General features: G+C 38.9%; 2 protein-coding genes across 4 annotated transcripts in view; both read left to right on the forward strand.

Moving 5' to 3' along the window:
• Positions 1-3693, forward strand: part of tead1b (TEA domain family member 1b) — a 47975-nt gene extending 44282 nt beyond the window's left edge. For all 3 annotated transcript variants that reach the window (XM_068730422.1, XM_068730424.1, XM_068730423.1), the window contains exon 14: positions 405-3693. In XM_068730422.1, the coding sequence (XP_068586523.1) occupies positions 405-518 (114 nt within the window). In that variant the 3' untranslated portion in view covers positions 519-3693. The remainder of the gene's footprint in view (positions 1-404) is intronic.
• Positions 3694-7266: 3573 nt separating this feature from the next.
• Positions 7267-8809, forward strand: rassf10b (Ras association domain family member 10b). Its single transcript, XM_068730888.1, has one exon. The coding sequence runs from the start codon at positions 7311-7313 to the stop codon at positions 8622-8624; it is 1314 nt and encodes a 437-aa protein (XP_068586989.1). The 5' UTR covers positions 7267-7310; the 3' UTR covers positions 8625-8809.
• The last annotated feature ends 4049 nt before the right edge of the window (positions 8810-12858 follow it).

The following is a 12858-nucleotide window of genomic DNA, read 5'->3' on the forward strand; positions in this document are numbered from 1 at the left end:
ATTCATTTTAATACTGAAGGATTCTACGTATAAAACATTTCTATTGTATCATTTACCACGTTTATTCTTTGTGATCTCTGTATTTTTGAATATACAGAATGGATTTATAGACAGTTAAATATGTCAAGGTACTCAAAAGTGTATTCAGTATTATCTTCAACACCAAAGAGAGTTTGCATTAAGAAACTCGTAGGGTTTTTCGGAAACATGTAAAAATGTAACGTTAGAAGTTTACAGCGTTTACGGGTTTTTTCTTCAAAGACTGATTGCTATCGGGAGACAGGACCCTGAGCTTTGGATTCTATACCTGCTATTCTATACTTGTGTTTTTTGTTTTAAAAATATGGCAACTCCTTGAATACTTTCACTTCAACACTAGAAAGTAACCGTCTGGTTTCTTGCAGGTGGTGACGAATAGGGACACGCAGGAGACGCTGCTGTGTATGGCGTGTGTGTTTGAGGTTTCAAACAGTGAGCACGGCGCCCAGCATCATATCTACAGACTGGTAAAAGAATGAGAGGCTCCGAGCTCTCCCCCCCCCCTCCCGTTTTCATGGACTTACCAACCTCAAGACAAGTGGCAGTGCCTCTACCTGAAAGTCACACCTACAATGCTTTTTGGTCATGGTATCAGGTGAAGTCAGTTGTTATAAATTTGTTTTAATATAAAGTGTTTGTTATTTGACTGCAGCTGTGAATTGCGGTACAGTTGTTTTATGTTTAAATACGAGAATTCTTGTTTAAAATATGTTGAGTTGGTCTCTGATGGGTATAAATGTGGCCGTTTTTAAGGAATTTACTAGATTAATTTGGTAAATGGAAATATGTGTGTCGTCTTCTTCTGCTTTGTTATGTAGATTAAGAAAAAAAGGATGCTGGCCTTTTCTTTCAGCGGCCTGATGTGGTCTGTGTAATATGTTTGAGTGTGTTTTGTGCGTCTGTAGTTCATAATTTGTGAGCGTACATACTGTAGATATACAGACATGCACCCACAGCCAATAGATTTTCCAAAGAAACTAACCTAACAAAACACTACATGGACAGTTGAAGCAAGTGGTTGTGAATATTACAGAATTACTGCTATTTCTTTAAAGAAAACTCTGCTTTCAGTAGTATATTTATCTCCGTTGAAGCACTCCAAGTCTTAGACACTAACAGCAGAATTATTGCACTGTGAAAATACAAGAAACATTTTGCCTGCATCTGCTTCCTAAAGTAGGAAGTCTTACCACCTGCTAAGCATTTCCGTGCTGCAAACAAGTCTTTTCTCTGTGACAACTGATGGGAGAATTTTAGATTTTAGATAAAACAGACTCATCTTGTCCAAAAGCACTTTGTTCCCGCGCCCGGACTTGCCTTAGTGATGCTTACTTTTTTCTGTTACAGCTGTGGTTTTAGAACAGTTTAAATAATCAGCACACTATAAATCACATGTAGACAGAAGGCCTTGTTCAGTACGCTGTGGCTTTGGCCCCTGAAAGGCTCAGAATATCGTTCCACTCTGGGATGCTGGTGTGAAAACTCCAAACCAGAGTGGTGCTGCCTTCACGTTCACACTATGTTCACATGTTTCTGTGGCCTACGCCGATCCCGAGCCTTAAACATGTTATAGCTGTGAGAACTCCAAAAGATGCCCCTTAAACTGTGATCTCTACGCAGGAAGACTCTTTGATGTTTGCATTGTGTAAGAAATTCACAATCCCATCTGCCAAAGTGTAGATGTACAGTGCCTTAGAATACACTCTAACATCACCCTTTGCTTTGTTTTAAGTCTAAAATCAGTTTTGTGGATAAACAGTCAAAAATAACTCACTGCTATGTTACTTGGTACATCTTCACATCGGAGAAATTGTGTTTCTTACAATTGGTACAATCCTAGAAAATAATACAGTTTTTGTTGACGTTATTAAAAGGCAGTGCTCTTATGTTGAAGTGTGCAAATTAAAGCTCAGAAAAATTATAACACGGTTATATTTTCCTCTAATGCTGTAAATGTTCCTAAAATATCAGCCTTTTTTTCTAAGAGTGTACTATAAACACAGACTGACTGCCTTTCCTGTCGTAAAAGACCAAAAATACAGAGATACAGTCAATCTTTTGTCCTGTTCTGCATGGTAGCAAGGAAGTGCCTTTGGTATAAAATGTCCAGCTTCGAAAAGATCAAACAGAAATTACAAATTAAATGTTGCTAGACCAAAAATGAGACATACGTGAAACCAATCACCACATTGCCTTTTTAAAGGATTATTATCACAGCAGGAGAAAAGCTGGTTACTGGTCAAAAAAATAGATGAATTATATATAAATTTTCATTGATTTTACAAATTATGTATTTGACGAAAACCTATTTCTTTGCTTGTGGTCAAAGACTGTAAGATCTGCTGATAACGTACGGCCGCTGACTGCATGCAGGATGTGAACTCGTATGGACACCGCAGCTGTTTGCTCCGTGCACACTTGCAGGTTCAAGTGTTCTTTAAAAAAAAAAAGGTTTTGGGAAACATTATGGTTTCCTCTCTCCTGCATCCACGCGCTCGCACGATGTGAAAACTTCACAATGTTACCTTCGATGATGCAGCAGACACAGCTGTGATGTCCTTGAGGGACCGACACAAGCTTTTATAATTTATCTTTCAGAACGAAAAGGGAACATTTATTTAATGATTCTACACTACAAATTGTATAACTTTTAATGTGGTTGAAATTGTTTCCAAAATCTGTTTGAGATGCTGTTTCAGAAACTCATCCTTCACAGGTGCTAGTGTGGACGAGGCCGTTGAGGTTAATGCTTTTCACCGTAAGGACCATAGCTACTCATACAATTATAAAGTATTTTAATGGAAGAAGCTCTAAATAATTGCAGACAATGTCTCTGGTGGATGCAGATAAAGTTCAATCAATCATTCAGTATTTTGCCACAGTCCTGTGGACACTGTGGAGTTTTAATAGGCTTTCTTTTCTTTACGTTTACGCTGTGTATCTGTTCACATTTATTGATTACTTAGTGAGATGTTTTATTATTGTACTTGTATACAGTCGTACTTGGTTTTGTGATGACATCGTCTGTATATTGCAAGCCCAATAAGATGATATAATGATGTTGCTGCTGCACTGCTGGTACATTTTGACATGTCGTTTCAACACTCAAACAGCAGGACTGATGCCTTTGATGGCATCAATGTCTGGTGGACCATTTGAAGAGAAAAAATGGACACAAGAAAAAAAAATAAAAAATCAGCCAAGTCGAGGAATCATGATATAAACATATCAGCAGTTTAGCTCTTGTTATTTGTAATTCTGTCGAAAGAGTAGGTACTGGTACCTTTTTGTTTTATGACCATTTTCAGATGGTGGCTTTAAAGTGATTTTTCACATAGCTCACATATAGTTGTCATACACACATTTGGGTTTTGTGTGCAGAATTGTTTTTGTTTTTTTGTAAAAAGGTGCTTTGTACAAAATGATATATCTTAGCTTTTCTTGGTACAGATGTGTGATATCTTTTCGTATCCATGACAGTAAAGTGTTGGAGCAAAGGAGAGAAAAGACGCTCTGCTATGTTTCTGTGTTCTGCATTTGGTCTTGTCTTTGCTCCGTAACATTTCGATGCCTTCTTGATAATAGTAGTTTTTTGTAGCTTTCTAGATACTTTGTATGTATACAATATTGAAGTTAAATAAATCTTAAAATAGATTGCCTGCTTTTGTTGTCACTTCAGTTCAACATTTACGGTCCTGAAGCAATAAGCACGGGTTGAGTATTTACTGAGAAAGCAGTATTACATGATCCCGTTTGTACTGAGGCCCCATTTTACTCTAACTGCAGAAACCTCAGATCAACAGCAGATGGAGCCTGTACTTGCCGTCACTGTCTGTGTCCCTGTTTCACGTGTAAAACAACTATATAATATTCTGTTTACCACTGTAGTAACGGAAACCCTCACCAGAGGGAGACATTGTTTAATTTAAAGAAAACTGCACAATTTAATTTTGAGTTTAACCCATTTGTTGAGGCACCAGTAAATATGATCTATTGTGTAATTAAAGTGCAGTCACATCAAACATTTGAAGGAAAACCTTTGATGCTGTCATCTGAATATACTGAAAGCAGAAATAGTGAAGAGATCAAATACTAAAAGGCTCAACCAATAATTATTGAGACCCTTTGAATGACAAATATCATAATATATTGTGTTTGTCAACTTAAATTGAAAATATTTGCCTGTTTTCCTGCTGTGTTTACAAACATTATTGATAAAAAGCAAACTGTCAGATAATATTGGAATTATTGCAGCTTGTTCCTGTGGGTTTGAAGTAAACCTTAAGAGGCAATAAAGGCTCTGCCCAAATGGGAGTTCACGTTAGCAATTCTAGAAGCATGTGAAAGGATTTAAAACCGAACATTTTTTCTGCAGGATATCTGATGAAATACTTGACAGATTTCATTAAAAAGAGGTGCCCATGAACCAGGAGAAAGCTGAATAGTTGTTTGAGTCCACTATGTGGTCATTTATAAATCACTTTACCCTTAGACTAATAACTCCTGAATTGCGGGGAGTACAAGCAAAATGATTTATTCTGGATTATGTAGTTCAAAGCCATCTTTCATGGTCATGTGTTCTGAGTGAGCCTACACATTGTGATGGCATTTTACTTTACGGTTGCACTACACCAATACGATGCCTTCTAATGATAGGGTTGTTCATCTTTTTGAAAAGCATTTTGGTAGATTTGTTGAAATTCTATTTACATCCTGAAATTAATCAATTAATCAAATACTCGGACACCTGCTTGTCTACCTGCCTGTCATTACTAGTAGCCGTGTTCGTGGTTTACGTTCTTGTGATAGTTTCGGTGAGTGTCTTTGAAGGGACATTTGTTTGGTTTGGAGCTAGTGCTGCCAGCTACTTACCTTGCACAGCAGCTATGTTCTCGCGATGTCATGAGATCACGTGAGAATCAGAGTAACAAACCATCTGGCGGGTTGGGAAAGCTAGTTTCAATAGCAAAGAGTTGGACTCACTGGGCTGCATTTTTTTTTTTTTTTCAATCTATCTTCTTCTTGTTAGTTGCTGAAGATTAACAACCCTTCAAATCCAGGTAAAGATTGACAACGCTTCATTTTAATGAGATATGACAAATTTAGAGGATTGAGTGCTTTCAGGTTTCAAATGAGTTTCTTAGGCTCTGGTCTGAAAAGACTCTGCAGAGTATACCAACCACTAGTGGCTTTCTCTCTCTCACACACAAGGTATTCCTCTTAAGCCTTCAGCATAAAACCAATCGTATAGTGTAACATCACAAGTTGCACGAGCAGAAGCTGGCACACCTCTTACAAGTTTATATAGTACATGGTCTTTATACGCCTCAAACAAGCCTCCTGGGGACACAAGCAGCAGCCTTGACAATCCCCCAAAAAACTCAGGATATCAGGTCTTTCTTGAAGACAAAGGTGAGCAGCGATGTGCTTTGAAATCTAAGCTCATGCATTCAGGACTCACCAAGGCCGAAATCTGAAAGGGTCAATGAGACGAAAAAGATAATGAACTAAAAGCTAACAGGCTCAAAATGATAGCATTTTAAAGAGACATCCCTTTCCTTTTAAGCACATTATCACAAAATATCAAGGACAGAACAAGCAAAGCAGCACATTCTTAGCTGACACTTATACAATATTCAGTTAATACTCAGACATTTTTTGGGGGGCGTTTCTAACCCTCGGGTATCCTCACCACAATCTGAAGGTGTCATTTACACAATCAAATATCTGTCCCCTCTCACTCAAATCAACAAAAGCAAACTAACCCTGAATACTCAGATCATCGAACACAAAAGTGTGATCCAGCAGAGGGCCACCTCTGCTCCACTCAGAGCTCTCAATGTGTCCGATGATTGTACCGTAAGTTTCTTTGTGCCTCTGCCACACAGCCTTGGTGACTGCAGGAAGCGTCTGCTCTGCAATAAACTGATTTATTTTTCTTCTTCTGTCTGTAGTCATATGATGGTTATTCATTATTTGAAATTACGTCACCGTTGATACTTTACAATGTACAGAATCACAACCTGCGAATGCATCATACGGTCCAAATTCAAGGGTCAAATACTAATAGCTTCCTAAAGAAACTTAAATCTTAGAGCCCCGTTAAACACTATTTTTTTATGTCAACACCATCACATTTCATTTCTCTGTGCAGCTTTCAGAAGGAGTTTCTTTTAAAGGTGACATGTTTGCATATTAAGTCAGTCAATGTCAACTCAGTAAGGAAAATTACAGTGAGACCTGGAGTTGCAGGTAAATCAGTCTGTCACACAAACACAGTGCACGTTGTCAGTGTGTTAAAATAATTTCTTTAAATCCTTTTAATAATGTTAGGTCTGCATCTTTTATTTTTCCATTTCCACTAAGTGTTATGTGTTTTAATTTGTTAATTTGACCTTTTTTCTTTTTTTATTCATTCTCTTCCCTTCGCTAATTTGCTGGCTTAACTGTGGTGCTGATTCATTTTACTTTAGCCTAGCTTTTCCTTCGTAAAGCAACATTGTTTTAAAACGGTGCTGTATAAAGTTTATTATGATTATATTTATGCTAGCGGGTTAACAGCTCTGTACTGTCTGTACATTCTCTGTGTGCAAATGAACACAAGCAGTCGAAGAAAGTTAAACCAGATGTTTCCCTTCAGGAGTCGGCAGACCAAACCAAAGCTAAAACGGCATAAATTAATTTTAGAAAATCTCATTCAGCTAAAAAAAATATACTTTTCTATATTTTAATATAAATTATTTCCCACTGACACTGAATACTCAGCTTTATAGGCTACTTTTTCCTATGTTCTTAAAATTTGATGTTGCATAATTTATGAATTTATAATTATGTGTTGTGTTCATAACTATGTTCATGATGTTTTAAACACTTAGATCAGGATTTAAACGGTAAAATCATTTATTAACCTATTAACCCTTTAACATTTCATTAAAAAGCATTGGATAAAATAACCATCATAAACCTCAACATGCCACAGACAATAACTGGTTGCTGATGCTTGCTGGTGGCAGTCATGTGATCACAGCAGAGGCAGTCTCGTGAGGGCAGGCCTTAATTTGGCCTCAGGAAAGTGCACAGAAGGACACATGGGACCCTCAAACCTTTAGCTCCATCAGCAATATCTCGCGTCCGGGACGCAGCGCGCATGCACACAGAGGAGATGACACGGCTGCGCTTTTCTCCAGAAATGCGGATTTAAGTCGATTTTTTTAAAAACGACTTATTTCTTATTTCTTTTTAAAATAAATACGGTTTAGCAGATATTTGCGATGGAGGCGGAGGAGAGTAAGATATCGGTGTGGGTCTGCCGAGAGGAGAAGCTTGTCTTCGGCTTGTCAAAGCGCACAACCTGCGCTGATGTTGTCAAAGTGCTTCTGGAGGACCAGAACTCACAGCACGGCCTCTCCACAGCTGCACACCCACAGTCCTACTGTATAGTGGAGAAATGGAGAGGTTTCGAGAGGATTTTACCGAACAAGACAAAGATGTTGCGGCTTTGGGTCGCGTGGGGAGAGGAGCAGAGGAATGTGAAGTTTGTGTTGGTGAAAAGCGAGGCGTCTTTGGCGAACCACGGAGCCCGGAGCGCAGAGGCGCGTGTGGTGCTCAGCAGAGACAGCCCCTGTGTTACCAAGGGGACCGCACGGTCTCCCACGGGTGGCATCCCACCCGAGAAACAGCGTCGGGTCGTCAGGAAAGCTTTCAGAAAGTTGGAGAAGATCAATAAAAAGAGGGCGCAGAGAGACGCGTCCTCTGCGGAAAAGATGGAAACTTTGGTTCATCTTGTCATTTCTCAGGATCATACAATCCGCCAGCAGGTCCAGAGGATTACAGAGCTGGACGCAGACATCGAAATGTGCGAGGCAAAGGTGCATTTTGACAGAATTAAGAGACACGGTGTTAACTACGTGCAGGACACGTATTTAGTGGATGCTGCGGCGGCGTCCAGCCGAGATGGAGACAAAGTGTGTTCGGCTGAAACTCTTGCCAACTTTGAAGAGTATGTCCGGCAGTGTGAGGAGGTGGTTCGACTACAAGAGGAGCTGTGGGAGCAGGAAGCCCTTATAGACATTTTCACGCTGCAGGTGCAGGAGGAGCTGAACCACCGATGGATGCAGCGGAGGAAATACACAGAGCCCGGCGAGGGCGCACCATCCCCTCCCAGCCCCGAGGCAGACGCAGCGTCAGACAACGAGCTGTTTTTGGAAGAAGAGAGGATCAGAACTCAACTAGAGGCGAGTTTATACGTCGGTCTGCGCCTCAACATGGATTTAGAAGCTATTAGGAGCGATTTAGAGCTGACCCAGGAGATTTGCGGAGCGAGGGAGAAGGAGATGAGGGATTTGCTGGAGAAAGTGAACACTTTGGATATAGAGGAAGGGACAGTCAGTGAGGAGAGATGTAGCCACGGGACACATGATAAGATGAGGATGACGAGCACTTTGGAGAGGAAAAGCGAGTGGGTGGAGCAGGCCAGGGGTCTGTCCAAATCTCACAGTGTGAACGACGACGACTCAGACACTGGCTTAAGTTCTCTGCACAGTCAGGACTCAGACAGCCACCCTGTGTGGGAGTCACTGGTTTAGGATTTATCTGGCTTTCTATCATTTTTAAACCTCCACAGTCTCAGGGATCATATTTACTCTGAAGTAAACATGGATGATAAACTGAATTTATCTTATTTTATGGTGTTTTTGTTAAATCTTTGTATGGCATCATAACAATCCTCACATATTCATATATTTTTATAACATCCATTTAGAAACTATGTTTCTAAATTGTTGGGGCAATAAGTATTAATCTCACCAAGAAAGTGGTTTTGATATAAAAATAAAAGCTGTTTTTGAAGCTTGACCTCATTTGTTCCTTTTTTCTCTTCATCTTTTTTGGATGTTCGAGTCAGGAATGCAGCAAACCAATGAAGAGATGATGACAAAATCACTCTCAGATAATTTCCACAACCTCTGACGTGTTAATACACACCTCAGAGACAGCAGGGCGACAGCCAAAACACAAAGTCAAAGGTCTTTAAGATATGTCTGCAGATTTTGAACAACATCTCAGTGTTCACTGTGACCTAGACACTGAGGGATAAAGAAAACATATGAATCATTAAGTCATAGCAGAAAGTCTCCAACAGATGATAAGACATTTCACTGTCTGATATAGACACAACATGAAAGCTGTGAATGATTGCTGTTGAACTATATCAAGAGAAAATCATCTCACAGCTGAAACTTGTCAGTGAATAAGTCATCCAGATTATGGGGACATCAGCAGCCTCTCCACATTTTATCTGCCAGCTGCTTTAAAAAAGAAAGACACTTCACCCTTCATTTCCCCAAATGAAAACAGAATACAGTAAAGGTTGCTTTCGGTCTTTTATGTCTTATGAATCCCTGGCACAGTCCGCCTGCCTGTTCTTAAGTTTGACACACTGGCAACAGGAAGTGGCAGCTGTGCTGGCTGAAATCAAAATCTCCTCAGGATGCCTGATTGATATTGGCGTTGATTCTGGCCTTAGCGGATTAACAATACAGATCCACATTAAATACACTTTCTTCGTCAGTGTCATAAAAAAAAAAAAAAAAACATAATTTGTAGTACCACAGCCTCTCAGGCTCCATGTTACTTTACATAAAAAATATTCCAATGACCTCTGTGTATTATACAGATTTTAAATGTGGGGAAAAGAGAGCCCTGCTATTGGATCAGTACTCGGCAGTACTGATGTATCGTATCAGGAGAGAACATTTGTATGAGTGCTTTTCCTATTAATAACTTAATATCCTGGCAATAAGTTGTTAATTATTGCTGCATACATATAGTTTACAGTCTAATGTCAAAGACATCTGGCAGACAGTATTGTTTCCACACTGTATGATATTCATTAGTCTACACAGGCTCATGTGTTATTGTGTCCAAAAATGTGCTCCTAAGTTTTCCACAAACTGGTTAATTCTAAATAATTAGAAATGTGGTATTCAGAGTTGGTGTTGTTGGTGTTGTGATTTCAGCTTTGTATGATGAAACGTGGTAGACTCACTTTTATATTACTGCTGTTATAGAATTGGCTGAGCTGCACTCAAAATAACACTGTGGCCTACAGATGACAAACATGCTCTGTTTATATTGAGCACAGTACAGTACGTGACATCCTCTGCTGCAGCCACTGAAAAACACCTTCCATCTGAAGTTAATACAGAACAAAATGACATTGCTGCTCATTGCTGAATTAATTTACTGTCTGTAAAGTTCCTAAGCTCGGTGCTAAAGAATAGCAAACATTAAAACAGCATCAGAAAGAGTATTGAGTTTCCGCCCTTGATAAACCCGCCCAAGTGCAGTTTTATACCTGAGTACACAGTGATACACAAGACAACACTAAAGGATACATTACTACCTGTGTCCCAGGAGTTGTATACCTATACGTAATAGGTGTATTGAATTATTCAATCCACAGGAAGAATAAAAGATGTTAAATGTTATTTCTCAGTGTATACAGTGACTGAGCAAAGAAACTGTTACATAACTCACTTATAGGCCTATATGTGAATACTGGAGGATTATTTGGGGTAAAGTCTGTTTTCCCAGTGTACTGTGTTACACAACGACGTGGGTTTGGCATTGTTCAGTATCATAATGATATTTTCATCCTGGTACTTCACAGAGACTTTTTCTTTATTATCAAATTATTGACAGGCAACTTCTTCCAATCACTATGATGTGCAGTAATCCAGTCATGTGCTTCAAGTTCTTGTTCACATTATCATCTAAACAACACATTACGATTAAAAAAGGACGCAGATGCACAACTGTGAAAAAAGTGATTTAATCTGCAACTCTTGATGGTTTTAATTGTTTGTCAGCAAGATGTTTTATACTTTATCCCTTGGCTATTTGAAAGAAAAATGTTTTAAACAAAGTACAAACTGAAACTGAGCACAACAGCTAAAAATGGAAATGCAAATGTTACATATACATTATATATTCATGTAAAAGTTAGCCGAGAACACGTACCACTCTGCCATTTCCTCATTTGTTTTTTACTTTCATTTCTTTTTGCTATATGCCAACAATGTTTGAAATTCCAACATCATTTGTATTGGTAAATCAATCAGATGCAGAGAGACACATCAGATGCACTGATAGTTTGGACTCTTCATAGAAGATATGGGCATTAACATATTGAACTATGGCTGGAACTCAATATTCTGCCCAATTCACTAACTCCGTTATCTCCTCAAGTGACTGGACTTTGTAATGTGAGTTTGTGACAAAATGTATGTTATTCACGCTAAAAAGTATTGAAATGACGTCCACATGGATAAACTTTGGCGATAAACTAGAGCCTTGTTAAGCTTTTTGTGATTAAGGGAAAATGATAGAAAGCAAAACTGAAGCGCTTTAGTGTGCAGTGCTGCAGATAACTGTTTTGTGAGGGAGCTGCAAGCTGCTCATGTTAACTAATGTTTCCACATCTGCAGATTTTCAGTGGCTGCAATGTGTCTGTGTGCAGTACAAAGAGAGCTTCCTTTAAAAGGACAAAAAAAGGACATGATGTGTGCAGACAAGTTGTGTCCTACAGAGAAGAGATTGTGGGATGTGAGTTTTGGACACATCTACATCTCACTCTGACATGTCATGGATTAGATTTATTGTGGAATAATCTGCAGATGAGATGAGTTTAAATTGTTTAATGTAAAAAATATAAAACTTGTCAAAATTTCTCAGAGCCCAAGATGACTTCTTGCTTTGTCTTCTGCTTTTTTGGTTTAGCTAACAGTCAAAACCCAAAGATATTCAGTTGACAATGTTGTAAAACAGAGAAAAGCAGGAAATGACCACATTGGAAGAGCAGAAACTGTGTAGTAATGTTTGAACTGTTTTTCAAGCAAAAATGCTATTGAAATATTGATATTAATTTGGTGTTGATTGACATATCAATTCATTGATTAATTGTTTCTAACTATCATGGATTATTAAAGTTTTCTGGGGGCCACTGACATTTTAGGTTCCTCTTAATGAAAAGTCAAATATAATGATAACTGTGGATAAAGATAACAGCTACAGTCATTAGGATTGAGAATAATTCCTATCAAAGGAGAACATACGCAGTATTATTAACACTGTTTGTTTATTCCCAGTAGTTACTGTGCACTCCCAGTTTCACTAGATGACAAAGACTATACTTTCTTCTTAATGCAAGTGTCAACATGTTGTTATGCATTGTTTATGGCAGGTGAACTCTCAGGTGCTCTGCGTCCTCCTTCTTTAGACTTCTGGTCTGGTGTGTTCATAAAAGCACACTGATACTGTCCATAACTCGCACAGAATAAACAACCTGCTGTGTTAATCTGCTGCCAGAGAAGCAGATGTGACCTACAGAAAACCAACAGCTCCACACAGCAGGAACTACATGACTACCTCCAAGGCGAGGCACATCTCTCCATCCTGTCAGCAGTTTGTAACCATCTACTGTCAGAGTGAATGTTTTAGCTCTCGATAGATCAAACTGAGGTAAATCTCTTTCTCTAAATCACACTCGACAAGCAATTCGAAAGATTTGATTGCGCACAGCTCCAGTTTCACTGTCCACCGTATGAATATATTACGAGTCTGAGTAAAAACAGGTTTCATGTTCATGAGGCAACTCATATAGTCTCTAACGTGCTTTGCATTTCTGACAAACAAACTAATCAACAGTTAGTTATCAAATGGTCTAGAGTTTAACCTTGTACTGGTATTTCAGATGAATGTTGTTAAAGTGAGGCGCCTTGAGACTCAATGACACAATACATTCTCCAACCATGACTCTAT

This window comes from Cebidichthys violaceus, unplaced genomic scaffold (genome assembly GCF_023349555.1).
Source record: "Cebidichthys violaceus isolate CVI_PGR_0920_01 unplaced genomic scaffold, fCebVio1.0.p SCAF_5, whole genome shotgun sequence".
Lineage (NCBI taxonomy): Eukaryota > Metazoa > Chordata > Actinopteri > Perciformes > Stichaeidae > Cebidichthys > Cebidichthys violaceus.

Excerpts from the sequence above, each read along its gene's own strand:
- rassf10b (XM_068730888.1), top strand. The coding sequence starts at position 7,311 with ATGGAGGCGGAGGAGAGTAAGATATCGGTGTGGGTCTGCCGAGAGGAG.